The sequence below is a fragment of the Lepisosteus platostomus genome, chromosome 9 (assembly GCF_059453375.1).
Source record: "Lepisosteus platostomus isolate fLepPlt1 chromosome 9, fLepPlt1.hap1, whole genome shotgun sequence".
Lineage (NCBI taxonomy): Eukaryota > Metazoa > Chordata > Actinopteri > Semionotiformes > Lepisosteidae > Lepisosteus > Lepisosteus platostomus.
Window position 1 is genome coordinate 31566562 of NC_142619.1, and position 26374 is coordinate 31592935.

A 26374-nucleotide genomic window follows, 5' to 3' on the forward strand; every position below is an offset into this window, starting at 1 on the left:
TGCATTTTTTGCCCCTTACGTGTACAACATTCACATATTTTTTTTCAAATTTCAGGTAAAACAAACAAATACAGTATGTTAGGTCACATCAACATCCTTACATGTTAAAGTTCAGCTGACGTTCTGGATTCCTTGTGCTTAAGTTTCTAGATCCTGGCATTGTTAACATGCTGTACCCTGGACTCTGTAAGCATTGCCAGTCTTCTCAGCCTGGAAGTGAGTGGGCTGGCTTTGGTCTGAGGATACTGTGGTATTAGTCTCTGGACTGCAGGGTGACTGCGCTCTGGCTGCAGTCTGTGATACAGCCCACATGGTTTATGCAAAAAGCTGCAACTGCTGAGTGAAAGATGACTTTGTAATATACAGTGGATATAAAAAGTCTACACACCCTTATTGAAATTGCAGGTTTTCGGGATGTAAAGACAGAAATCAAGATAAATCATGTCAGACATTCTTCCGTCTTTAATGTGACCTTGCAACCAACATAAGTCAAGAGAAAAACAATAGATAATTATTAGGAAAATAATTTAAATTAAAAAACCTACAAGACCCTGGTTGCGTATTTTCAAATACGTTCAGCTACATCAACCAATACAATAACTCTTCTTGCCAGGTAACTAACTTCAAATAAAATGACCGTGCTTTGGAAAGCAGGGCTGTAATTGAAATCAGTGCAGTTTAGACTAGGTGATACTGATTCTGAGTGAAGAAAACCCTGAGAACCACTGACTCCTTGCGTTTCCTGAATGAGTGAGTTACTCCCACACATGTCCGGACTTAAGTGTTTCTGCTAAAATGCTCTGGCGTTTCTGTCATGAGATGGCTGTTCATATCCTGTCACAGTGTTATTTTGTTCACATTGCCCTGGCATTGTGCTTTAAACTTGCCTTGGTAATTCTTCAAATTACTTCTTCAAATGTTGCTTCAGATTCCTCTTCTGTGTACATCAGTCATTGGTTTATTACCTAATGAGGCCCTCTGAAAGACAATAGAAACTACTGTGCACTTTGGTCTCAATGTAGAGTCTCCGAATTCAAGAGAGATTTTAATCTCAACCTCAGGACAGATTGACATGGGACATGAAAAACCAGGGCAATCTGCTTTTCCTGTCAAGAGAAGTTAAGGGTATTTCTAGAAGCTTCTGGCCTATGAGGAAATAGAAAAGGATAAAAACAAAATCTGTTATTTGCCTTCCTTCACATGGTTACAGTTTATATTATGTACAACCCACTTTGGTTCTTTGAACTATTATGTAACAATTGTGTAAACAATCTTGAAAAAGGCGTCAATGTTTATATTAATGTGTTACGAATCTTTACAAAAAATATTTCCCAGTATTATCCAGATTCTTTTAGATCTTTTTGGTGATCATTGTGCTGTGTAGATAATTTAGTACATTTAGTGTGATAAATGTTATGATATTCTCCAGCTTATCTATCTTGGTTACCCACCCTGGCTGGATTTCTGAGGCCAAAGTGATATATAAGATCAAAAGTTGACGCCTAAAGCATAAACACACTCCCACCCTGTAGTTCCCTTCAACTTAAATACCCTTGTTCTAGCCTCTCTGATCAAACCGTTTGTGATTCCCATTGACCCTTGGAGTTTGGAGGGGAAAGTGTGGTCTTTGGCACTCCAGAAGGAAATCAAATCTTTCATTTATTAGTTCTTGTAACCCTTGTTGTTATAAGGATTTAAAATAAAAAGACTGGAATAATGTGATGGCAAAATAAATAAATGAGAAGCTTCAGAAAATGTAAATGTACTGGTTAGCATTATTTGTAACATGAAAGGCTTTCCAGACATTTTAGACTTGGCAGATTTGCTCTCCCTTTCTTTTTCATCAGCGGAATAACATTTCATCTTATTTTGTATATTCATTTATTACACGTACAGTATCCAGTTCAAAAGGGTCTTTGCCCTTAATGTAATAAAATTCCTTAGCACAAAAACTAATGTTACAGAAGTTTTTTGGGAGTGTTTGCATTAATATTTTTAATACAGTGGGGAAAAGCACAGGAGAAGTCCCAGTTTCTTATGTCTGACTGTGCTGCTGTCCTTTGCTTTGAATGCATTAACACAAATGTGGTAAATGTGGAGATATTTTTCTCATAATAAAGCTTAGCATTTGCAATTGCTTTGTGTGTTTCAAATGATCATACTGTACATAGGAGGCTTAAACTGTACAATGTGAGCCAAATGTTTTTTTTAAGGAGAAATGATGTGAACCGTGCCCAGAAGCGAGAACAACATTACCTTTTCTTCATCACCCCAGTCCGTGTACTTACTACAGTCTCACCATGCTTATCTGTGTCATTAGCTGGGCCATCTTGTCATTAAATCTGCAGTTTTCTCTGAACAGACAAATGGTTCCTCTTTTGCTTGGGGTACAAGTTTCTGTTGCCCAAACGTTATAACAGTCATGCTTCTCAAAGAACTCAAAGATGATCATGGCAATGGCAATGAATCAATGGAGAAAACTGTTTATTCTCTCTGTTATTATAAAAAGGCACTTTCATGCCATAAATGGCCCTCCTTCTGTGTGTATTTCAAGAGTGACTGCATTGTGATGTGCTGCAGGTTTTTTCCTGCCTGCTGATTTAGAGCAATTTACGCAAGCTTTCAACCCATACCTCAGCTGGGGTGAATTTTAGAATTTGCTTAGATTGGGGAGCATTGTGATAGAAGTAGCTTTATTATGAACACAATTCTATGGTGCAGGTGCTTTAATAAGCAACTCTAGGGAGAAGTGCTTGAAAACAGTCCATTATGTTTTTACATTCAATTAACTTTAAAGCACTGTAAATATTCATTTATAGTGCATGTATCATATTTAATCAGTTATGACATATACGGTCATAACGGTATAACGGTATAACAGTTTTTCCAACTGTCCAAAAGGTAGAAACATTTCTCTATTCATTAAATCTAAGCTCTCAATCTGGAAAACTCCTGTCAAGCAAAAGCTTTCCCACTGCAGAATATTCCTAGATAAAAATTGCAAGGCAAACAAACAAACAATCTTATGCAGGTTGCAATGGATAGTGGACTTTAGAACTCCATATACTGCTGACAAGTGTATACTGTGCTCAAGCAAACTTAAAAAGCACAATGCTCAGGGCTGTGGAATTCAGGCAGACAGACCTGTTGACTGGTTGTAACCAGTTTAGCTATTTATCTTAATGTACTTTTTACAAACACCCAGACATAAGAGTATGAATTTTGTTTTAAAATGTGCACATCCTTCAGATAGTATTCACTCCACCTGAACAATTGCAAATATTGTTGTATTATGACCTGATTTTTTAATGCATTGAAGTGATTCAAACAACATGCAACAATTTAAAGGGGGAAAACTACTTTTAATGAGTATAATATGTATGAAAAAAGAAATATTGTATGGAAAGATCTTGTTTACTTAAATATTTAACTCTCTGAATTAGTACTTGGTAGAAGAACCATTTGCAGCAATTACAGTTCTGAGCCTTTTTGCATATGTCTGCGCCTGCTTTGCACATTACTAACCAAATATCTTAATTATCTATAAATGTGTTTCTATTTTACATAACATAACAAAAATGTTTAAAAAAATTAAAGGAGGTGAATACTTTCTGAAGGTACTGTATGTTTTGCCTGTGTCTTGACATTTATAGTAACTCAAGATGTTGGCCAGGGATGTACTTGGATCATAAAATGCCTCCGAGAATAATTATATTTAGAGCATAGCTGGAGAAGATATGTTTTGTATCCCTGTTATGTTCTCCAGAAAGAGCCCATCCATAATTAAACTCATTTCAAAGTTTCGCTGAGCTGCACTGTGGCTTCTTATATCCCTACAGGACACTTTTAAATAGAAGACAGATCATTTTTATCATGTTCATCAATACGGTGATAAACTAGGGAAAAGAATGAGTGATACTCTCCATCTCGAGTCGTTCCTGTATTGTTTCCAGATTTTTTAGCAATAATGCATATCCACAGACTACAGAAAAACCTTGTTAATGAAAATACCTATAGTATAGCTCCACATCGCAACACCCACCCACTTTACAGTACGATGCTATGCAATGCACATGTTTAAACCACTCTTCATTAATCATCCTGAAATAGTGTGAATAACAAGCTCTTCCAGATGTCAGTCGTAATTTTTTTGTAATGGCCAATAAGATTAAACATCTGGGGAATAGCAGAAAAAAAGTGCATTAATTAGATACCTTGTATAATTTGTAGAAAAACACATAGCACTTAACCATCCATCAAGCTGAGTCTAGTTATTTTCTTTTAATTTCAGTTGTTTTTGCTATCAGGTTCCCAGATACATTAAGGTTAAACAAAGACCTAATTGATAGACACAGTCTTTATTAGAGGGTGATGGATGGGAGAGTAAGATGTGTTTTCTGTCATTTTTACAATTTCTGCACTCAGTTGCACCACTGTATTAAAGCTGTACCGTATATTAATCTGGATAATGCTTCTTTGACTGTAAGGAAAACAGTGTTCAATAATGTTCCTCATTACTCAAATATAAACAAGCAAGATTTGATTTGAAGAATGTAAGCATTTAAGTAAAATATTAGGGTTAGGCAATTGCTCATATTTTGAACAATATATGAAATCAACATCGTTGCTTTATTTTCAATACATCCACAGCCTAAAGGTCTGTGAGGTCTGACAATAGGAGACTGCATCGTTTATCATTAATTATTACTTAGAAATAATAGTAATATTATTATTATATAATTAGTTAATTGGTTGCTACAGTATATTATTACTTATTAATAAGAAATAGTACCAACTTTGCACATTACTAATCAATATGTAAGTAAGAAAGACATTTTGTGGCCAGGAATACAATATTAGTTGTAGTCTCACTATGACATAAACACATAAGAAATGTTAAATGAGAGGAGGCCATTTTGCTCATTTGTGTGCTAATAGCTAATTTAATAATAATAATAATTGCTTGTAATTTTTTTGTAAAGAGGATGAACCTGGGGCAAATATTTAATGAAACAATTTGTGCTGACGGAATTTTTAATGTAGATTTTAACCACAGAGAAAACCACAAAGGGATAATTATAGTATTAATTCCTTACACTTATAGAGCGCTTTTCTGGACACTCCACTCAAAGCACTCCAATGTACAGCACCCACTTGGATGATGTGCCAGAACTCTCACCACACACCACCTATCAGTGGGGAGGAGAACAGAGAGATAAAGCCAATTCATACTCTTTTCAAGAAAGGCCCTGGCATTTTAAATGTTGACCGAGATCATCCGATGGACAGTGCCTTATTTTACAATATGGTGTCCCCATCACTATACTGGGACATTAGGGCCCACACAGACCGCAGGGTGAGTGCTCCATAATGGTCCCTAACTAACTCTTCTTCCAGCAGCAATCTTAGTTTTTCCCTGGAGGTCTCCCATCCAGTTACTGAACAGGCTCACGCCAGCTTAGCTTCAGTGTAATTACAAATAAAAATCTAGAAAAACAATGGGTTGCCAGTTGTGAGTTGCAGGGTGACATACAGTAGCTGTTGACAAAAGACTACAAAATTCAGTTCTTTTAGTCTGCTAATGTTCATATATAAATTTGAGGATGCCAAAAGACAAAATCTATCTAAGGTATAATTTTGCCAACTCAAACAAAAATAATATAATGGCAGAAAGCTACAAGATAGGACACTGTTCCTGTCTCTGTGTGATGTGTTGATGAATTACATTTAAGTAGCACATCATTCTATGCTCAGTCGACACATTATCATTTCTATATACTCTTAAGCATGCCCAGAAACTTAAGGTTTATTGGTTTATACAGCTGGCTTAGCAAATGACTGCAAGTTAAAAAAACACATCAGGTGATCAAATACAAAACACAGCTTCCTAGATCCCCGCACAGGTTGTGAACTAAATGTTTCAGTTATACAAGAATCCAGTTACTGTGAAGCATCCAAAAACTTGGTATGCTCATTTCATTATAACATTGATTTTAAACCATTCTGACTGTTTAAAAGACCATCAAGTTCAGATCAGGTTATTCTTCCTGTGAGTTAAAACTTCCTGGCACAGACAAAGATTAGACTTATATAATGATACAGTAAGTAATGTAATTGCTCGACTAGACTGAATATAAAGGGCATAGCATATGAGGAGACTTCCAGACAACTCATTTCTGATGAAGTAACTCCCAGTGGGAAGAATTTTCTTTGCAATTTTCTACATTTGCAAATGTTAAAAAACAGGTTTGATTTAAGAATCCTGGAAAGTTTAATGGAAGTATCATATAGTTCCTGTAAAAACTGCCTGAACTCATTACCTTTAGAATGTCTGCTAACATAGCAGTATTGTCTGCAGCTTTCAGAATCTGTTCCTTCTTAGCTCTTGGATCCTCGAAAACATCTTTAATAACAATCTGTCAGTTTTTTTCCTTCTTCCGTGTTTTACCCTGTAAGACCCAAACCTCATTTGAGATTTTTCAATGTGAGTACAAATATTGGATTTTTTGTAATATTGTGGAGGAAATTAAGAAATTAAGGAAGACCCAAAGGTACATGACTTATGAGTTACAGTATGTCCATCTGAAGAAGAACTCGCAAGCAAGCAGACAAAGAGTGTAATAGTGCTTGTAGTGTGTTGTAAACCTGCTACTGTATATGAGTTTGATTATTACAAGAGCTTTGCAATGCTGGTGCTAGTTCTTCTGAGGATTTCCTCAGATGTTGAAACCATATAGCATTTAACTATAGGGCCCAAATCAAGTAAGAACAGTGTGTCACTTACTGAGGATGTTTAGAAGGAGCATATAGTATAGAATGAAAGTGTTACAGTAAGATTAGCCCCCTTATTTGTTAGGAGCTTTCAAATCCCCTGCTTCAGGCTGTTTAGCATTGTGACGCTTGATGATAGAGCCTCGTGGCTCTGCACTCTTAGAGGCTGCTGCAGACATGCTGCTTCTAGCCTGGAATCTGTATGCAGAAAGAGCCACAGAGCAATGCTATATGAAGGCTCCTAGTTATGTCAGAAATAAAAAAGGACCCAGCAGGTGATGGTACCTGCATGAAGCAAGAACAATTAGTATTAGACGTATTTTTTCAATGTCAAGCCTGAGTCAGAATCTGCTTTTTTGGCCACACTAAGGTGTTTGGTCTATTTGCCAGATACCATTTGGTGGAAATGAATTAAAAGCAAAGATGATCTAAAAACTGTGATGTTAGTGTGATGTGTTTGATATTTCAAAGGTTATTTGGACTGTTTTGTAAGTTATTATTTGTTAAAGTTGTCCATGGCAGTAACCTTTGCCAATGGAGCATTTTATTCTAGTAAGGATCAACATTTATTTGCACTGTACCTAATCATAGGTATCCTACATCAGATTTTTCATTTTTCAGTTGATACTCGCCTAGGCCTGACTGTGGTGCTTACAGTAAATACATGAAATATAATTGCCTTTCTTGTCAAAATGCCTTGAGAAGCAGTGTACTGTCCCAGAGGACTTGGCTGTGACTGGACTAAGATTTTTTTTCCCTTTCGCTCGCTGAACCAAACCCACTGACACAGATGGCACAATACTCCATTCTTCTGTCTGTTTGAATTTCCACCCGTCTCCCTCTGATCCTGCTGTCCTCTAGATAACTACACTCCCTTGGGAAAACATACAGTAGCATGCCAATGTATGTCCTGAAAGGAGACAAGTTTTTTAGTCCTTTTATTTTCTCTCTGCAAATAAATAAAGTAGGTTTTTTGCCTTCAAAATCCTCTTCAGCTTGTGTGGTCTGTTTCTTAAAACGACGTAATGTGGAGCTAAAGGGTAATAGCACTTGTCACCTCTACTCTGTGTGTGTTCATGTGAGGCAATATTTTAAAGTTCTTATTTAATTGTGTTAATGTGACAACTATACTTGTCTCCTCACTAGACTGGGCAATGTCAGAAGATAATAGACACACCATGCAGAGTTTTGGTGAAAAAAAGACCAAATATTGCACATGAATGATATCAATAAGAAAGTTTAGGATCTGTTCAGTTACTGAAATTAGCCGTGTTTTCAAAGGGCACTATTTGTACTTTTTTTCTCATTGACCCTCATTCTTGTACATATGTATGAAGTGTGAATATATTAAAATGTTATATCAAAACATTTGCTTTATAATTTTTGGCTTCCTCAGTGTTATGCCAAATCAAGTCACACTTCGGCCACAAAGAAATTGAAGGAGCTGGCTCCTCTCCACGAGGGGACACAGGCAAGCTGTAGGATGAGAAGTAGGTATCTCCAAATCAATTCCACACAGAGCAGAGAAGTCTTACTGAGTAATTGCCAGTGGCTTATGGAGTTGGGCTAGACAGAGTGAGGCATGGTTACTTTCCATACAGTGGTAGCCCCATTCACTGATAAGGCTGTTGTAGAACTATGCTGTGTCAGTAAGGACCAATGTTAGCACACAGGCTTCGCTGTGCAGCAGTAAGCAGGTGATGTTCAGGTGCAAGGCTTGAAGGACGTGTGTTATGGCTTTGTGGCATTTTAACAGAAAATCAGCTGAAAAACCTGGGATATTCTGAAAAGGTGAGGTAGATAATTTTAAAATGATTGAAATATGCATTTCCTCTGCAATATTAATCACAAAATCTTCAGCATGTGAAGGAATTGTTCAGTTTGGTATGGAGTGTTAATAACAATGGCTGTCAGTCTTCACTGTGACATCTGCAGGTCACTGAAAGTCAATAATCTGGGGGTATTTGCTGTTCTTTTCATTTTTCCAACGGACGTTACGTTAAATGAAAACAGTAACAGTGATTTTCCAAATGTCCCCAAAACTCTGTAGTATAATATACAAATATGGCATAAAATACTATGAGAGGTAAAAACGGAGGACTTCTAAATGAAGAACTATTGAAAATGAAAACTATTTTAATGTCCAGTCATGCAACAACCAATCACAGGAAGCACCCAAGCATTACAAGAATTATGCACAATTTTAATTAAATGTAATTTGTTACAGTGGGTGAAAAAATAATAATGGAAATGTACTTAGCAGAAAACATAATCTTTTTGTACATCACTCATGTTTAAAAAAACAAGGTTATTTTGTTAAGTGGACTACTGATGATACTAAATAAACAATGATTCAGCCTATCATTTCTGTTTTGGTTCCGTTTTGCAATATATTTATTGAATATCTTGAATAAAGTACAAAATCTATATAGGTTATCAGGAATTCACTTAAAAATACAGTACATTAAAATTACGGTACAGGAAGTTTGGGGAAATACTCAAATTCGCTTAAGGTAAACACATGTATAGCACTGCTGTTTTTCATACTAATTAAAGAAGCAATTTTTAGGCTCCATTTAAGTTTGTGAGTGGCATGGGGGTTAACGTTGCAGCTTCGCATAGTCAGAATCTTGTGTTTGATTTCTGGGGTCGATTTCCTCCCCCGTTCAAAGACATGGGTGTGGCTATTCAAAATTACGTTCCTGTGGTGGGCTACTGTCCTGTCCAGGGAGAAAACTGTGATGTGTGATCACTGTGTTGCCTGGAACCCTGTCCTTCAAGGATAGATTTTAGCTTGACGGAACAAGCATCCTACTAATGATTGATGCATGAAAATGTGTTTCTTGGTTATTTCAAATGATTTTTCTTTCATTTTTTATGTCTGTGATTCTGAGTATTAACATGTCTGAACTTGTTCAGATGTCCCCTGTTTCTCTCAGTTTCTCTCAGGCTTTTTGTGTTCAGGTTTGGTAATCTTGGTAATCCTGTGACCCAATGGGCATGACTTTAAACACTGCTACTAATGCCATATGTTTTTTGGTATCCAGGGAAGTTTATTGAGTTAAAATAAAGCCAGCAGCCTTATCACCCTGCAACTCACAACTGGCAACCCACTGAAGCTAAGCAGGTGTGAGCCCTCCTGGGAAAAACTAAGGTTGCTGCTGGAAGAGGTGTTAGTGAGGCCAGTAGGGGGTGCTCACCCTGTGGTCTATGTGGGTCCTAATACCCCAGTATAGTGATTGGGACAGTATATGTAAAAAGGTGCCGTCCTTTGGATGAGATGTAAAACCGAAGTCCTGACCCTCTGTGGTCATTTAAAATCCCAGGGCATTTCTTGAAAAGAGTAGGGGTGTAAAACCGGCGTCCCGGCCAAATTTTCCATTGGCCCTTACCAATCATGGCCTCCTAATAATCTCCATCTATGAATTGGCTTCATTACTCTGTTCTGCTCCCCATTAAAATGGGATCAGCAATGAGTGCACAGTAACAATCCCTTGAAGAAATAAAATGGGTTTTGTCTTAGAATAGGAAGTTGTTTTAAATAAAAAGGTGAGAATGAACAGTCAGCCTAGCATGACTGCCTCATGGTGAATTTATTAAAGCCTTATTAATAACACTAGAAAAAGCAAGACTTCTTGTCTTTGTGATTTGGGGCAATTTATTACAAAGATTAAGAAATGTCTAGTTTTGTTCAAAATTGCCCACATGACTGAATTATCCCTGATTATAATATTGCACAGTGAGTACTTTATATAATATGTTATTCAATATACATACAGTACATATTATATAAATCTTAACTGTTTTAAACCATTGTCCTTAATTTCACAAATGCTTTTAGCATTATTGTTGGGATCACACATATGTACCTAAGTCATGTGAATATACTGTATGAGTAGTTAATGCAAACATAATAATTAATCTTCTACCTACAATTAATCCTTATTCATAACCTTATTCGTAAATGCTGTCAATGACATTATATGCTTCAGTGATGCATGATATAAACGTTAGTCAAGTGAACTGCTTAGTTTATAAAGGAGCCTATTAATTTTTCATTTACTTCAATGATTAGCTTGATTTAGCTACTAGGACGTCTACCATTGCATCAAACACTGATGTCATAAGGCCTAATCTGAAAGCAGTGTACTTGTCTGTCTTGCGTCAATGCTGTTACATTGCACCAGAACAAGACTTTGATAGAAGGGTTGCTGTTATGCTCTTCCTGAAACACAAAACATATTGCCTATTACAGGAAAATGTCAGTTTTCTGGATACACTGAATAGTAGTGAAATTAATCAAGCAGAAAAGAAGAGAGAGGGGGATGGATTGTATGAGCATTACTAATGAATATGGGACTGGGGATGAGCATGGGTTTTGTTAAAGCCCATCTCCTTAACATCACAAGGAAATCACCCATTACAGTCCAGAACCAAAGAAAACAACTAACCCCTTAACTAATAGCTGTTTCTTGGGTTTTAAGAGATTGTGACTGAGTTTATTGAAAAAGAGGTAGGTTGAAATAAATGCCAAAAATAGGAATCTTTTGAAATTCCATTGATGTTTTTATATCGTAGGAATACAAAATGTAAGGATTTAGGGTGGAATATGCATTGCATTTTAACTTAATTTTACAGATCTATGCTCTCTGGATTGTATTACAGTATATGTAATTCCCCTTCAAGAAGGTGAAATGTGAAAGCACAAAATCTTATTTTTTGGAATATATCTTCAGTATATTTAAAAATACTTTCTTTAGTTTTCCTGTTATTGTTTAAGTCTCCTGTACATTTTTCTAAGAGTTACAGCATGTATACTTGCATTTATGCATTTACATTGATTTTTGATTGTGCAACATTGTTCTTCACTGATTTTGAGAAGAATCCAATTACAATGTAAAAATACTGTGCTTTCAGTAATGTTATCTAACTTTTCCTCAAGGCAGAGGTAAGGCAGCTGCATGTGTGAAAAGAATTGCAAACTGTTTTTGCTTTGTCCTTTGAAAACATGGTGCTTTTTTCCCTTCTTAATTCTTTCTTTATGAGAGTCTTAGAAATTTACCACAATAAAGATGTAAGCTATATTACAGTATGTCATTATGACTCATATTGGTTGAAATCTTTTGGAAATGATCTACCCAACATTTAAACCACCCATAAGCATTTTGTATTGTACTGTATACCTGCATCATGTCTGTAGTAATGTGAAAACTATATTTTTCCATTGAAACCATTATTTTCAACGGACTTTCTTGTGACCTGTTTTAGAAAGCAATGGAGCAAATGCTGTATAGAACAAAAGGTAAATGCCCGTCAGTTTCTACCTGTGTAGAGTGTGTTGCTGTAGGTCTAGGACACGAAGACTCTGAGTTCCTGCAGAGGGAATAGAAATTAAATAATACATATATGCAGTTATGGAAAAATAAGGTAATGCCCTGGAAGGCATGCTGAATTCAGATGAATAAATATGCTGAAATTGTTAATAATGGGTTCAGTGATTCAGTGAAGAAGGAACCCAAAGAAATTTACAACATGTAACTGGAGGCCTTTTATTCCCATAAGTTTTTTTTGGTGATGTAATTTTTTGGAGGGTTCATTCCAAATTGCCATGTAGTATTTACCTTGATATACTGAGTGTGTTTTTCTACGTTTGAATTCTAAACCTGGTTCCCTGTATTTGGTAATCTGATGACTAAATAAATTAAATATTTTGTCCCCGTCATGCTACAAAAAATAATCACAAGATTAAAATGCGTGTGCACATGGGAAACATGCTTTACTGCAGGTAAATTGTTCTGTCCTTTGCCTGTAGCCTCAAGCCTGTAAGGCTTTTGAGTACAATTCCAATTATTTGACCTGGATGCTTTTGTCTTTCATTTTTTTCTAGGCTTTAACAAAGTCAGCGGTCCTTCAACAACAAGAAATCAGTGAAAAGCGCCTGGAAGTGGCAGTAGAGAAGCAAAGCCACAAATGTGAGGAGCTGCTGAATGCCCAGGTAACCTGATGTGCTTGTGGTAACTGTTATATTTACAGTACATGCTGACGATACTCAAATCTACGTCCCTGCTAAACTTGACATTGACATAGCTGTTTCTGCACTCTCTAATTGCATCTTTGACATAAAACCTTGGATGACTCAAAACTTCCTTCCCTTAAACTGGGAGAAGACTGAAGTCATGCTTCTTGGCACCTCCCATCAATTATGTAAATGCAATGACGTAATCCTATCTGTGGATGGCACTGTAGTTGAATTCCAATATAAATTGAAAATCTTGATGCATGACGTTCAACCTACATGTGCAAAATATTGTCAAAACATTTCCATCTCAGAAATATTGCTAGGCTGCCTCCTCCTACAATATGTTGTCTCTGACTATAGCTGAAAAGTTGGTCAACACATTCATCTTTTACAGAATTGATTACTGCAATGTCCTACTTGCTGGTGTAGCACAGTGAACCAACTTCAGTATGCTCAGAATTCAGCAGCCAGAATCCTGACCACATTTCATGCAAGTGATCAGATTACTCCTATCCTGGAGTCCTTGCATTGGCTTCCTGACAGGTTTTGTGTCAACTTCAAAATCCTCATGCTCAGCTATATACTGTATAAGGCTCTTCAAGGCTTTGCACTTCAGTACCTGTCTGACTTATTATCTTCCTACTCCCTACCTCACAGCCTTTCATTCATCTGACTCTGTTCTCCTATCTGTTCCCCAAGCCCGTCTACACTCTATGGGTGATAGGGCCGTCTCCTACTATGCCACAAAGCTCTGGAATTCTATCCTCGAGGATATTAGAGAGTCATCTTTCATTAGAGCTTTCAAATCCAGACTAAAAACTATCTTCTTCAGAAGAGCTTTACTTAATCAATTCTGTGATTGAATCACTTGCAAAAATAAACCCAAATTCCATTTGTTTTATCAAGGTGGTAGAAGGTAACTTTGGAAATACATATTGAAATTCTGTATATCACTGAAAAACAATGTTTGTCAGATGAATGGAAATAAGATTAAAAAAAATTAAAGTAGGCAACTTAGCTGTAAAGAATTATTGCTTTTATATTTTGTTTCAAATAGGCCGTTAATAAGACCTTTAGGTTATATTAAACTACAGTCTGTTTTTGAACGGCAGCAAACATAAACTTCTCTCATTCTCTTCCCTTTTTTCATAAACCCAAAAGATGGGAAAGGCATGAGAAAGAAAAGAAACCTGGTTTGGCTTATTGGATATTACAAGAGGAAATAAACAGATCAGGCAAGTGTTTCATGGGCCCAGCAGAATGTTCTATTGACAATACCGTTTGTATTGACAGCTGCTCAGGTCCATATGGTGATCCTTCGAAACAGAACCCTTGTGGGAGTGGGCGATTTCTCCTTAACACGGCTTTGTTAGCATTCCCAGATAGCTGGGGCGTCCCGCTGAGAAACCTACGTGCTGTTTTCCTTGAGGATTATAAAAGTAGTGAGCTGTCGTTTTCACAGATGCTTTGCCCATTTTATAATGCTTATCTTTCAGAGAAGCAAAACCCTTTCCTTCAGTCTTGTTGGATTCATTGTTTTTGTCTTTCTTCTGTGTTCATTTCCTCTCTTTACATCTAAAGCTTAAAACATATGGCGGCAAAAGTTTTACTGGTGAAGCAAGTTTGAAATGAACTGCCACCTTCTGTTTACCATACATGTAGGTTTCTTCACTTCTACCCAGCAGAAACTTCCTGAGTTTATAATTTCCTATTACTGGGTGGATTAAAGCTTTCTCTAACCTTGGCCTCAGTATTTTTAAATGGATGTTTCCTCCATTTTTCAATCTAAGAGGTTTGTTTCTGGTCTTACAATAAATGCCTAACACCAAGGTAGAGGAGTATAGAAGAGTAATCTGTGCCAACTTTCCTTTACTCAGTATTAGAATTAGTTGCAAAATATAGAAGAGGCATTGAACTGCATGCCTATTTTGTTTTTCCCTTTTCATAAAGGATAAAATGTGGTACTAGGATATCAAAATAATTGCCTCGGGTAGCCAACTTAAGGTTCTCCATCTTTCATGTCTGTGGCAGTGTATTAAAGGAGGAGTGTAGTCAGGGATCAGTGAGGTTATCCTTTCTAAATATGTCTATGAAAGTGCCATTCATATTTCAGCTTGTTTCTGAAAAAAAGTGCAAATATTATGTGTGATGACTGATTGAAAATCTCTCTCGCAGGAGCAGAGCCCGTGTGTGATGTCATTGGTGTAAACGAACGCCATATTTCATGCAGTGCCACATGGTACAAACCATTTAGCTTGCATAGCCATATGCATAGATCATCTAAGAACTGGAAACTGTTTATAAGTGCACGGCCAAACACAAAATCGTATCAGTGGCCTACTTTCAATGCTATTGGCCTCAAGTAGGCTATACTGCTAGATACACATAGATACACTACGTAGCAGAGATTTTAATTCAGTTCAGCTTTATTATACTCTGGGTGAAATTACCAACAAAGTAGAGTAGTACAAAAATGTTACAGGAGATAAAATAGATGTTTACATTGTATATTAATAAGAAAAAAGGGAAAAGGAAAAAGAAAAGACAACTAAAGAACAAGAAAATGAGAATGTACAAAAATGTGTAGCACCTACCACCCTTTTCCTTTTATGACTGGACTGAAAGAAGGAACATAGTTTAAGTGATGTTACTTTGGCTGTGTATTTAACTATGTTACATGTATGTTCAAATATGTTCCATGCTAATATATTATTAATAATCATAAGCACAAGCTCTATGGGTCCTGGATGTACTCAAGAACCCCCTGGATGTTTTGATTGGATGAAGGGCTGCCTCACTTTAGCAGCTTTATTTGTAAACAATTTAGCTTGTACTTGTTTTTCAGAAAGCCTTAGGAATTCACATACAATGTCAGCTGACAACAGGTCAGGTGTAGTTGATTGAGTGCTTCAGGAGTGTGATTTGCATTCTCCTAAGAAAATGAATACACAACAATAAAACCCTTCTACAGCCAGACCAGTTTAAAATATGCAGTCATATACAGGTACAGTGATTCTTCTGGTTGACAGACAGTTATTTATTTTCTACTTCCTTGTTTTGTAAGAAACTCTAAAATAAAAAGCCTGAATTTGTGTAGCTGTGTAGCCTTTTGACAAAGTGGAATTCACCGCTGTCTAGTTCTTGACAGTGCTAAAATCCTAGCAGGGGAAGAGCAGAGCCACATCCAACCTATACCAACAGTGGAGACATACCTGCATTGTGTATTATTGACTGGAGTTCTTTCTGCAATAGTATGACTAAGACAATCTTGCAGACTGGTCTCAGTCTCTTGAGTCAGTGCTGGATTTTGGTATGATGTTCTTATTTTTTTTTAAACTGTGTCCCACAAACAGATTGATTTCTTCTAATTGGTAAAGCATAGGATTTAGAATGATGTCTTTATTGTATAAATAATAATAATTAATAATTGCTTACACTTATATAGCTTTTTTCTAGACACTACACATAAAGCACTTTACAGGTAAGGGGGACTCCCCTCCACCACCAATGTGCAGCCCCACCTGGATGATGTGATGGCAGCCATAGTGCGCCAGAACGCTCACCACACATCAGCTATCAGTGGGGAGGAGAGTAATGAAGCCAATTCATAGATGGCGATTATTAGGAGGCCATGATTGGTAAGGGCCAATGAGAAATTTGGCCAGGACACCGGGGTTACACCCCTACTTTATCGAGAAATGCCCTGGGATTTTTAATGACCACAGAGACGTTTCATTCAAAGGACGGCACCTTTTTACAGTATAGTGTCCCCGTCACTATACTGGGGCATTAGGACCCACACAGACTGGAGGGTGAGCTCCCCCTACTGGCTCCACTACACCTCTTCCAGCAGCAACCTTCGTTTGGCTCAAACCTGCTTAGGTTCAGTGGGATGCAAGTTGTGAGTTGCAGGGTGATATGGCTGCTGGCTAAATAAAGTAGACTAAGTACTTAATGCTAATTGTGATTAAGCAGCACTGAACAGGAGTGCCTAATAAGAGAAAAATAATCTTACCCATCTCTTATCACTCCTTTTTGACATAAAGAAACAGTAAAGTCTATAATTCCATTGTTCAGATGCAACTTTGCACTGAGAGATATAAACACCCAGCACTGAGGTGAAAAAAACAAAGTACTACAGTATAAGTTTACTATAACAGTCAATGTTGGGTACAAATAAAGTGTGTAATATTCTTCTCCACATCCGAGAAAATCTTTGTGTTTTTGCTTTTTTCTAGCATCAAAGGCTGTTGAACCTGATAGATGCTGAGAGAGAGGCTTTAGAAGAAGAATTAAAAGAAACTTTGAGTCAACAAGCGCAACATCAGAAGGTACCACTTTCAATAAAGGAAATATTTAAGTTGGCTGTATTGAAAAGGCTAACAGTTACCCACCTCTCTTTCTTTCTAGTGTGTTTCACCCTTGAAAGTGGAAGCACAAATCTTACATAATATGTGTGTGTATTTCTAACCCTACAAAAAAGACAAAGCCGAATTTTGGAAATTACCCCGAATGCAGGAAGTATAAATGTATCAAATGTCATCCTGGTCAAGAGTGCATCCTGGTCTCAGTGGCAGACGAGAAAGCATGTGACTCCCTCTCACTGAATGGGACGCCTAGTGAAGACTATATTGAATTAAAAATCGCTCCATTGTACTCAGTAAGACTAGAAAATCTACTTTCAAATTGTGCAAGCTCACAATTTGATATGTAACAGAACACTTAATCTAAAAAAATTTGAAAACCTTGATGAATATTATGTGTGATTCAAATCTTCTGAAGAAGTTCACCGTGTAACTGACACCAGGCCAGCCTTCTGACATTGTATTCTGACTTTTACCACTAGTGGAGATCCAGTTAATATTTTGTATGTGTTTTCCATTTCTTCTTCCTTGTATGTGCTCATAGTTTACCTTGAATTTGCTGTGGACAGTATATTAAGGCCTTATGATGTAGGAATTTAGTGTATTTCATGTTTTGGGGTTTTCTGAAATTCTGATCGATTACTCTAAATGTTACAGTTTCGTAGCTTTGTTTTTGAGCTGTATTACAGTACTATATATGTTTTCCAAGACATTTTTATTGTATCCATTTCAGGGGTGTTCAGTCATGCTCCTACGACACCTGTGTGTCTCTTGATTTTCTAGCTTTAAAGCAGCAGCACCTGAAGAGCTAGGAAGAGCTTCTAAATTGGTCCAGTTAAACCAGTATCAGGCTGGTATAGCTCCAAAAGGGCTTGTTTGGAATGAAAACTTGCAGAGACACTGACCCTCCAGGACCACCACTGGACACCCCTGGTACAGACTCTCCTAGCAGTAACTGCAGGAAGTTAAAATAATTTATAGTTGAATCAGCTCTGGTGAAGAGCTGCACAAGCTTCCAATTTCTGCACTTAAATGAAAATCCCATACATTTGGTATCACAATTAAGTACCATTCATCAATTTATTATTTAAATAAACAAAAAGATATTCCACTTTCATTTTTGGTATTCCCATCTTGATTTAAATATAAATCTCATGATTCGTTTATATTTAAGAATTGATATTACAGATGTTTGTGTAATTACAGCAAGTGTTAGAGAAATGTTTAGAAGAGGAGAAACAGAAGGCACAAGAGGCAATAGAAGCAGCAATTCAGGTACAGTTTCCTATCTTTTTTAATTTTCATAGAAATGGGTCCGTCTCTGTGGCTTGTAGCCTTTCCAGTCCAATCTGTATTACTGAGTACTATATAAAATATAAATATATAAATAAGTAAAAATAAAATTACAGTAGAAAGTATCAAAAAAAAACACACTGCATCCACAGCCTCTGGACTCATGTCTGTACCATAAAGGCCAGACCAACTGGTATATACTGTACATTACAAACCAGATCCTTGCTTGAGCTTTGTTGAAGGATGACCATTTGGTTGATTTTACTTTAATTCAGAAAGGACTGGTTTTTGCTAGTTTTACAGCTGTAAAAAAAGCAGTTCCACAACTCTGGATAAGCCCGGACATTGTGCCAGATAAATAATGGATACTCACATTTCCATATATTGCAGACTTCGAATATACAACTGCTAGAAGTGATAACTCCTCAAACAATCCAACCTTGGGATGGAATTTCCACGGCTGCTAGAAATACAGTTTGCTTGGGTACAAATTCAATTTGAAATAATTTCTTAAAATAGTAAATGTACATATACACAATATTCTACAGTATATTAATTTGGATTAAACTAGGATTCAATTTGGAAATAATGTGTGACTGTATCGCTACAGTATTGTTGTTTCTACTATTGATGTTTGCTCTCTTTTACTTTTTGTGAACCTTGTGTTTGGAAATGATGGCCTCGACTAGCTCTGTTGGTAGAGCATCAGACTCATAATCTCAGGGCAGTGGATTTGTGTCCCACGTCAGGCACCAGGTCCTCCATGTTGGAGGTTGTCACAAGGCTAACAACCCTGTCCCGTAAAAAAAAACGAATGTTCCGGAAACAGCAATAGGATGTTGCTGCTCCTACATGCCGGAAGGCATAACGGGCAAACATCCATCCATGTTTGGAAATTCAATAATAAAGTAGATTTAAAAAAACCCGCAGAAGAGCCGTTATTTCTATGCGAACTGCCAGGGTGCCGCCTGAAACTCGATTCCCCCCGCCGTGACCACGAGGGTCCCACGTGTAAAACGGGGCGAAAACCTTCTCTCTTGCAGGCGGAGAAGGAGCGCGTGAAAGAGGCCGTGCTGGAGGCAGTGCAGCAGGAGCACCGGAGGGCGGCCGAGGAGCTCGCAGCGGAGAGGGCCGTCTGGGAGGAGCAGCGCGCCAGAGACAGGGAGATGCTGGCCCAAGCCATACAGGAGGCTCTGAGAGAGGAGAGGAAACAGAGCAAGGTAGACATCTCGGGCAATCTCCTGAGCCTTTCCAGAGACACTTCTCTGCTGCTTTTATTTTAGTCGTGTTTCAGATCAAGGTATGACCCAGCAGTTTTTTTTTCTTTGGCTTTTCCAGACAAACTTATAAAGTATCATGTCGGGAATCTAGCATCCTCACAGACCCTGTCTGACATTGACGGAAATGACCTAGGGTGTTTATAGTAGGGGCTAGGTTTACCGCCTACACACACATGCACACTCTGGAATCCACAGGGCACCTCCAACTCCAAACATAAAATAAGGCTTTCTTTGTTTCAGACTAGCAGTTGTCCCTGTCACTAACTCAACAGTTCATTAAGTCTGGCAGAAGATTGTGTAATGTCACAAAACTAGATGTAACAATGTTTTATCTTTTGAGTTTTGTCATTCCTTCTTTAAAAAGCAAAAAAAAAAATGTACTGCTTGGAAAATCTGTTCTGTCAGCATTCATTGAACTTAAGCATTGAAGCCAAACACCACTTTGATATCCATCCATACATTTTCTAACTGCTTTATCTAGTACAGGATTGTGGGGGAGCCAGAACCTATCCTGGCAAGTTACACCTCGGCCAGTTTATCTAGAAGCCAATAAACCATCCAGTATGTGTTTGGATTGTGGGAGGGAACTGGAGCACACAGAGGAATATTATGCGAACACATGGAGAACATACATACTCCACACCAAAAGCACCCCAGGAATTGATCCCAGAGTTCAGTGCTGCGAGGCAGCAATACTTACAGTACCACTGCAGCCCTGTGCTGAGTTGTTTACTGTGAAATACCTGATAATTGTAGCAGTATTCAACATACTGAACACAATGCATTGCCAAGGACTGTACAGTACATATAAAGCTTATGCTTCTGCTATTAGTCCTTTATCTGCGTATCACTGAAGAGGAAAAACCCAAATGCACTGTTTGGGGGAAAAAACAAAAACAAATGGCAAATTGTAGATCTGCCCACTGTGCACCACGCGAATCTAATCCTTGTTTGTTTTTTGTCAACCATCATGTATTTGAGTCTTTTAAATCTTGTGTCCAGTTTTTTAAGACATTATATTCTCCAGCTGTAATTATATGCTTGCCACCATGTGTTGTTTTGATTTTGACTTTGATTTATGAAAGGTAAATTTCAAGTTTTGACAAAACCGCATTTTCTCCAAAATCACCACAACAAAAATAACCGCACAGCTGAAACCAAGTGAGGTTTTTGTTTCTTTAAGGTGGCTGTACAGTATCTTTCAAGACTAGAGTGACAGTCATCATTTATGGCTTATTTACAGAGTAGATTTTATGGCTTTGGTTATGACATTAGGGGAACGAACTTACACAAACCTTTCATTATGTTGTCAAGTTTTATGAGTGGGGTAAACCAGTGTTTGAGGGATAATTGTAATGTAGGCAGTTTTAACAAATTATTTTCATAGTTTGTTTGCTCACTGATGTGACCAACATTTCCAGTCTTTTCCTCTCAATCTGGAGAGCTGTCAGTGATTTGGCCTTCTTGCAGTGTGGGCCAGTACTCTACGAATATAACAGAACTAACTGGTACTAGGCACTGTTATGATCTCTCTGAACTTCAGGTCAGTCCTAGCGCTTAGAATTGTCAAAGAAGCTAATTATTGCAAACCCTGGCATCACGATATCAACACCACCAGTATGCCATCTTATTTGTTTGCGTTTGTTCCCCTCTGGGATCTGAAATCTTACTCATTGGTCCCCTCTCAGGGAAGGCTGTGCATACCTCTTCCAATCTCCACGAGGATTTTTCCATCACAATTTACCCCATGAAGCCCAGTTCACAATCTCTTAAATCACAAGTCATCACTCACTTATCACTAGACCTCACCCATTAGTCAGCAGTGCCTCTCCATCACAGAGACTTTAGACCCTACCACAACAGCAGCCAGGTTTGCGGTTTCCTTCTCTCTCACTCACTCACTCACTCTGAGACCTTCCATGTGATGTTAAGGTAGTAGGAGTATTCAGGACCCCTCACTATATACACTATCTGTGTCTTCTTACTCCCCTCTAGCCCATGGGCCTGTATCTGTTACTGCAGGAGTTCTCCCTCTGGAACTCTCACTTTCCCTCCTTCCAGGCTGGAGCCTTTACACAGACTGAAACCCTTTTCCTCCAAACCAGTCTTATAAGCCTCTTAATTAGCCCAGAGGAGTGGTTAGTTCCACAAGGAGCCTATCCTATCAGCTCATTTTCCTCAAGTGGAATTTCACTCCTTCTGAGTGCCAATTACTCATTCAGACCAGCTGTGCCTCGTTCTGCAGGTTTTCCCAATTAATAGGCAGCCATTTTGGCTCGGGGCCACACCACTGGGCCTGTGGTTTAAATCAAGATAGTGATTTCTCACAAAGCCATCTCACTACATTGCCCAAATATTTCTTGTTGTTCAGTTTTTTTTTTTTGGTACAGCAAACTGTAGAAAATCTTAGACATATCTACATATCTACATATGTACTTCTACATTGCCTATACCAATACACATTATATATTGAAGTAGAAATACAGTATATACAGTAAAACCTCAGTATTCAGGAGGGTTAGGTACCTTAAGGATTTGGAATAAGGAAATTAATACCTTATGGGAAAATAGCGTATGGTTCTGCAGCTCTTGAAATAAGCATTTCCATAGTAATACTGTATTTATGTTAGAGGTTCGAGCAGGTAGCTGCATCAGCATGTACAGTATAGACTGCAAAGAAACAGGTAAAGGTTCATTCCAAGCTAAAAGGTTAGGAAAAGAAACAGTGTTTCAGCTGTGAAGGGTTCTTCAGGTATAATAATATATATATAATAATATAATAATATTAATAATATTATTAATATTATTAATAATAATAATAATATTAATTAATAATATTATTAATAATAATAATAATAATATATATATAATATATATAATATATAATATTAGCCAGCAGCCATATCACCCTGCAACTCACAACTGGCAACCCACTGAAGCTAAGCAGGTGTGAGCCTGGTCAGTACCTGGATGGGAGACCTCCTGGGAAAGACTAAGGTTGCTGCTGGAAGAGGTGTTAGTGGGGCCAGCAGGGGGCGCTCACCCTGTGGTCCATGTGGGTCCTAATGCCCCAGTATAGTGATGGGGACACTATACTGTAAACAGGCGCCGTCCTTCGGATGAGACGTAAAACCGAGGTCCTGACTCTCTGTGGTCATTAAAAATCCCAGGGCGCTTCTCGAAAAGAGTAGGGGTGTACCCCGGTGTCCTGGCCAAATTTCCAATTGGCCCTTACTAATCATGGCCTCCTAATAATCCCCCTCTATGAATTGGCTACATTACTCTGCTCTCCTCCCCACTGATAGCTGATGTGTGGTGAGCGTTCTGGCGCACTATGGCTGCCGTCGCATCATCCAGGTGGATGCTGCACATTGGTGGTGGTGGAGGGGAGTCCCCATTACCTGTAAAGCGCTTTGAGTGGAGTGTCCAGAAAAGCGCTATATAAGTGTAAGCAATTATTATTATTATTATTATTAATATTTTTGTTAACTATTTCAGGAATAGTGTTAGTAATTATTGGTAGTAATTTAAATGTAAATGAGTACTGGAAATTTTAAAAACTTTTTCTCCCTAGACGGTAACTCAGGTTATTTCATCTGCACACAAATGTGATCACTGCTATGATATTGTAGCTTACCCTGTAGAACAGTTTGTTTTTTATTCTTATTAGAGAATGAAATAAGAACTTTTCTTTACCTTTTACATCTTGTTGCCTGTTATAAATGCAGTGCTACTGTACTGCAACAAAGTTTATAATATAGCAGATAGGAAAGTAAATTAAGGGAAATCACTACCTTCCCTCTCCACTTGCTCTCTTGCTTCTGCAATTTGTCTAGTTCGCTTTCTTGTAATTTATTTTCTTATCCTTTTCTTTGAGACACACAAGAACTGGGGCTGTGATAATTTAGGGGATTAGGAGACCACAGGGATTTTTTTTGTTATTTAATGTTTATTTTATTTCACAGCACAACACAGAGTCACATACAAGCCATTACTCTGATAACAGGTCTACACACAAGGCACATCTAACACTATCCCGAAAGAAACTGAAAAGCTACAGCATAACTGTAACCATAAGGTATTAATTTCCTTATTCCAAATCCTTAAGGTACCTAACCCTCCTGAATACTGAGGTTTTACTGTATATACTGTATTTCTACTTCAATATATAATGTGTATTGGTATAGGCAATGTAGAAGTACATATGTAGATATGTAGATATGTCTAAGATTTTCTACAGTTTGCTGTACCAAAAAAAAAAAACTGAACAAGCATAAAATTCTAGAACGTGCTGTCACACTTCAGTTACATAACCACCTCATGACAAACAACCTTTTCGAACCCCTCCAATCTGGCTTCCGTCAACTTCACAGCACAGAAACCGCCCTAGTCAAAGTCACCAACGATCTCCTAATAGCTTCTGATTCTGGTTCTCTTTCCATACTCATCCTTCTTGATCTCAGTGCTGCCTTTGACACTGTTGACCATAACATCTTGCTTTCTCGTCTCGAGACTGTGTTTGGAGTCTCTGACACTGCCCTCAAATGGTTTAAGTCTTACCTCACTGATCGCTGTCACTTTGTCTCTCTCAATGGGTACAGGTCTGAAATTGGTCTTGTCAAGTCTGGTGTCCCTCAGGGCTCAATACTGGGCCCCTTGCTCTTCAGCATTTACATGTTCCCACTTGGTCAGCTTTTAAGATCACATGGCCTCAGCTTTCATTTTTACGCTGACGATACTCAAATATACATCCATACCAAACCCGACACTGATGTGGCTGTCTCTATTCTATCTAATTGCATCTCTGACATAAAAATTTGGATGACTCAAAACTTCCTTCATCTTAACTGTGACAAGACTGAAGTCATGCTTATTGGTACCCCCCATCAACTTCGTAAAGCCAGTCCTGTAACCCTGTCTGTAGATGGCTCTGTACTTGAGCTCCAATCAAAATTGAAAAACCTTGGGGTTATATTCGATTCTGGCTTAACATTCGACCCACATGTACAGCATACTGTCAAAACATCTTTTTTTCACCTTAGAAATATCGCAAGACTACGCCCTATGCTATCATTAACTGTGGCTGAAAAGCTGATCAACATATTTGTATTCTCTCGAATTGACTACTGCAATGCTCTGCTCCCTGGGGTATCTAAATCTACTCTGAACAAGCTGCAGTATGTCCAAAATTCAGCAGCCAGAATCCTGACCAGATCTAGTGCAAGTGTTCACATTACTCCTATCCTGGAGTCCTTGCACTGGCCTCCGGTCAAATTCCGCGTAGACTTTAAAATCCTCATGCTCACCTACAAGGCTTTACATGGCTTGGCACCTCAATACCTGTCTGAACTTTTATCGCCCTACTCCCCACCTCGCAACCTCCGCTCTTCAAATTCTGCCCTCCTTACTGTCCCCCAAGCCCGTCTACATTGTATGGGCGACAGGGCCTTCTCCTGCTATGCCCCCAAGCTCTGGAACTCCTTGCCCAAGGATATTAGAGAGTCACCTTCTCTAAACTCCTTCAAATCCAGACTCAAAACCCTCCTTTTCAGAAAAGCCTTTACTTAACTGGTTCCATTCTTCACCCCTCTGCTCTTCTTAATACCATCTTCCACGGTCTCCTCTATTGTTATTGTTGTATTGTTGTAATTATAATTGTGTCCTGTCTTGTGAAATTTTCTTATTTATTGTTGTAGTCTTCTTATTTATTGTTATTGTCATCCTGTAAAGCGCTTTGAGAAGCCACCTTTAAAGGCGCTATATAAAATAAAGTTTATTATTATTATTATTATATAACCCAGGATGCACTTCTACATAGTGTAACTCTTTGTTAACCAAGCTACTGTATGCCTTTACTACAGAAACTGAAGAAAGTTGGGTTAAGTAGATCCGCAAGCTGAAAATGCTGCTGAAGTGGGCTCCTACATTTACTCTCCTACTGCACAACCTAGGAAAAAGTGGTCACTAGAAATCTTAACTTAGATCAAACAATTAGAATAGGTAGAAGTGTTAAAGGCCCTAAAAGCACCTAAGATAAACAAACATAAGGGGGCAAATCATACTGTATGCATACTGTACCAGTGACAGTTTTGTTAAATACAATGATTACACACAACTCCAAATGAGATGCATTATGTAAAAATACTGTATAACACTAACAGAATGATTGTTTTCTTAGTTACATTCAGTACACAGAAGTGTCAGTAATTGAGTATAGATAATTATACACAGTGGTCATATTTTAACAAATCTAAACATGTAAAAAACAAAAAAAATATTTAGTTATGATTTGAATGACTTTGTTGGTCGTGTCCTAAAGTTTGCAATGTACTGTATCTGATACAAGTCTGTACTATATAGAGGCTTTCTCTTTAATCAAAAGAAAGGTTGAATCCAGTACTCACACAAGATGCATACAGTAGTTGTACCGTATTCAGAGTTTGTGGTATTCTGCTTTATATACTCATAAGCAGGTATATATAAATATACCTGTTGAACCATAATTGTCGTGAGCTGATGTACACCGCTGTTATGCCATATTCTAGCCTTACGTATTGTGCATAAACAAAAAGCTATGGCTCCTAAAATGCAATTAGGTAATAGATAACATTTAAATTAAATTTCTGAAAATAATTACAGCATAACAA

General features: G+C 37.8%; 1 protein-coding gene across 5 annotated transcripts in view; it reads left to right on the forward strand.

Moving 5' to 3' along the window:
• LOC148654785 (coiled-coil domain-containing protein 91-like) overlaps positions 1 to 26374 on the forward strand; it is a 163610-nt gene that overhangs the window by 88152 nt on the left and 49084 nt on the right. For all 5 annotated transcript variants that reach the window (XR_015941144.1, XM_088644722.1, XM_088644723.1 and 2 more), the window contains 4 exons: positions 12659 to 12766; positions 17029 to 17121; positions 18361 to 18429; positions 19491 to 19667. Coding sequence is in view for 4 of the 5 variants with exons in the window: in XM_088644722.1 (XP_088500848.1) it covers positions 12659 to 12766; positions 17029 to 17121; positions 18361 to 18429; positions 19491 to 19667 (447 nt within the window). In the remaining variant the exon portion in view is untranslated. The remainder of the gene's footprint in view (positions 1 to 12658; positions 12767 to 17028; positions 17122 to 18360; positions 18430 to 19490; positions 19668 to 26374) is intronic.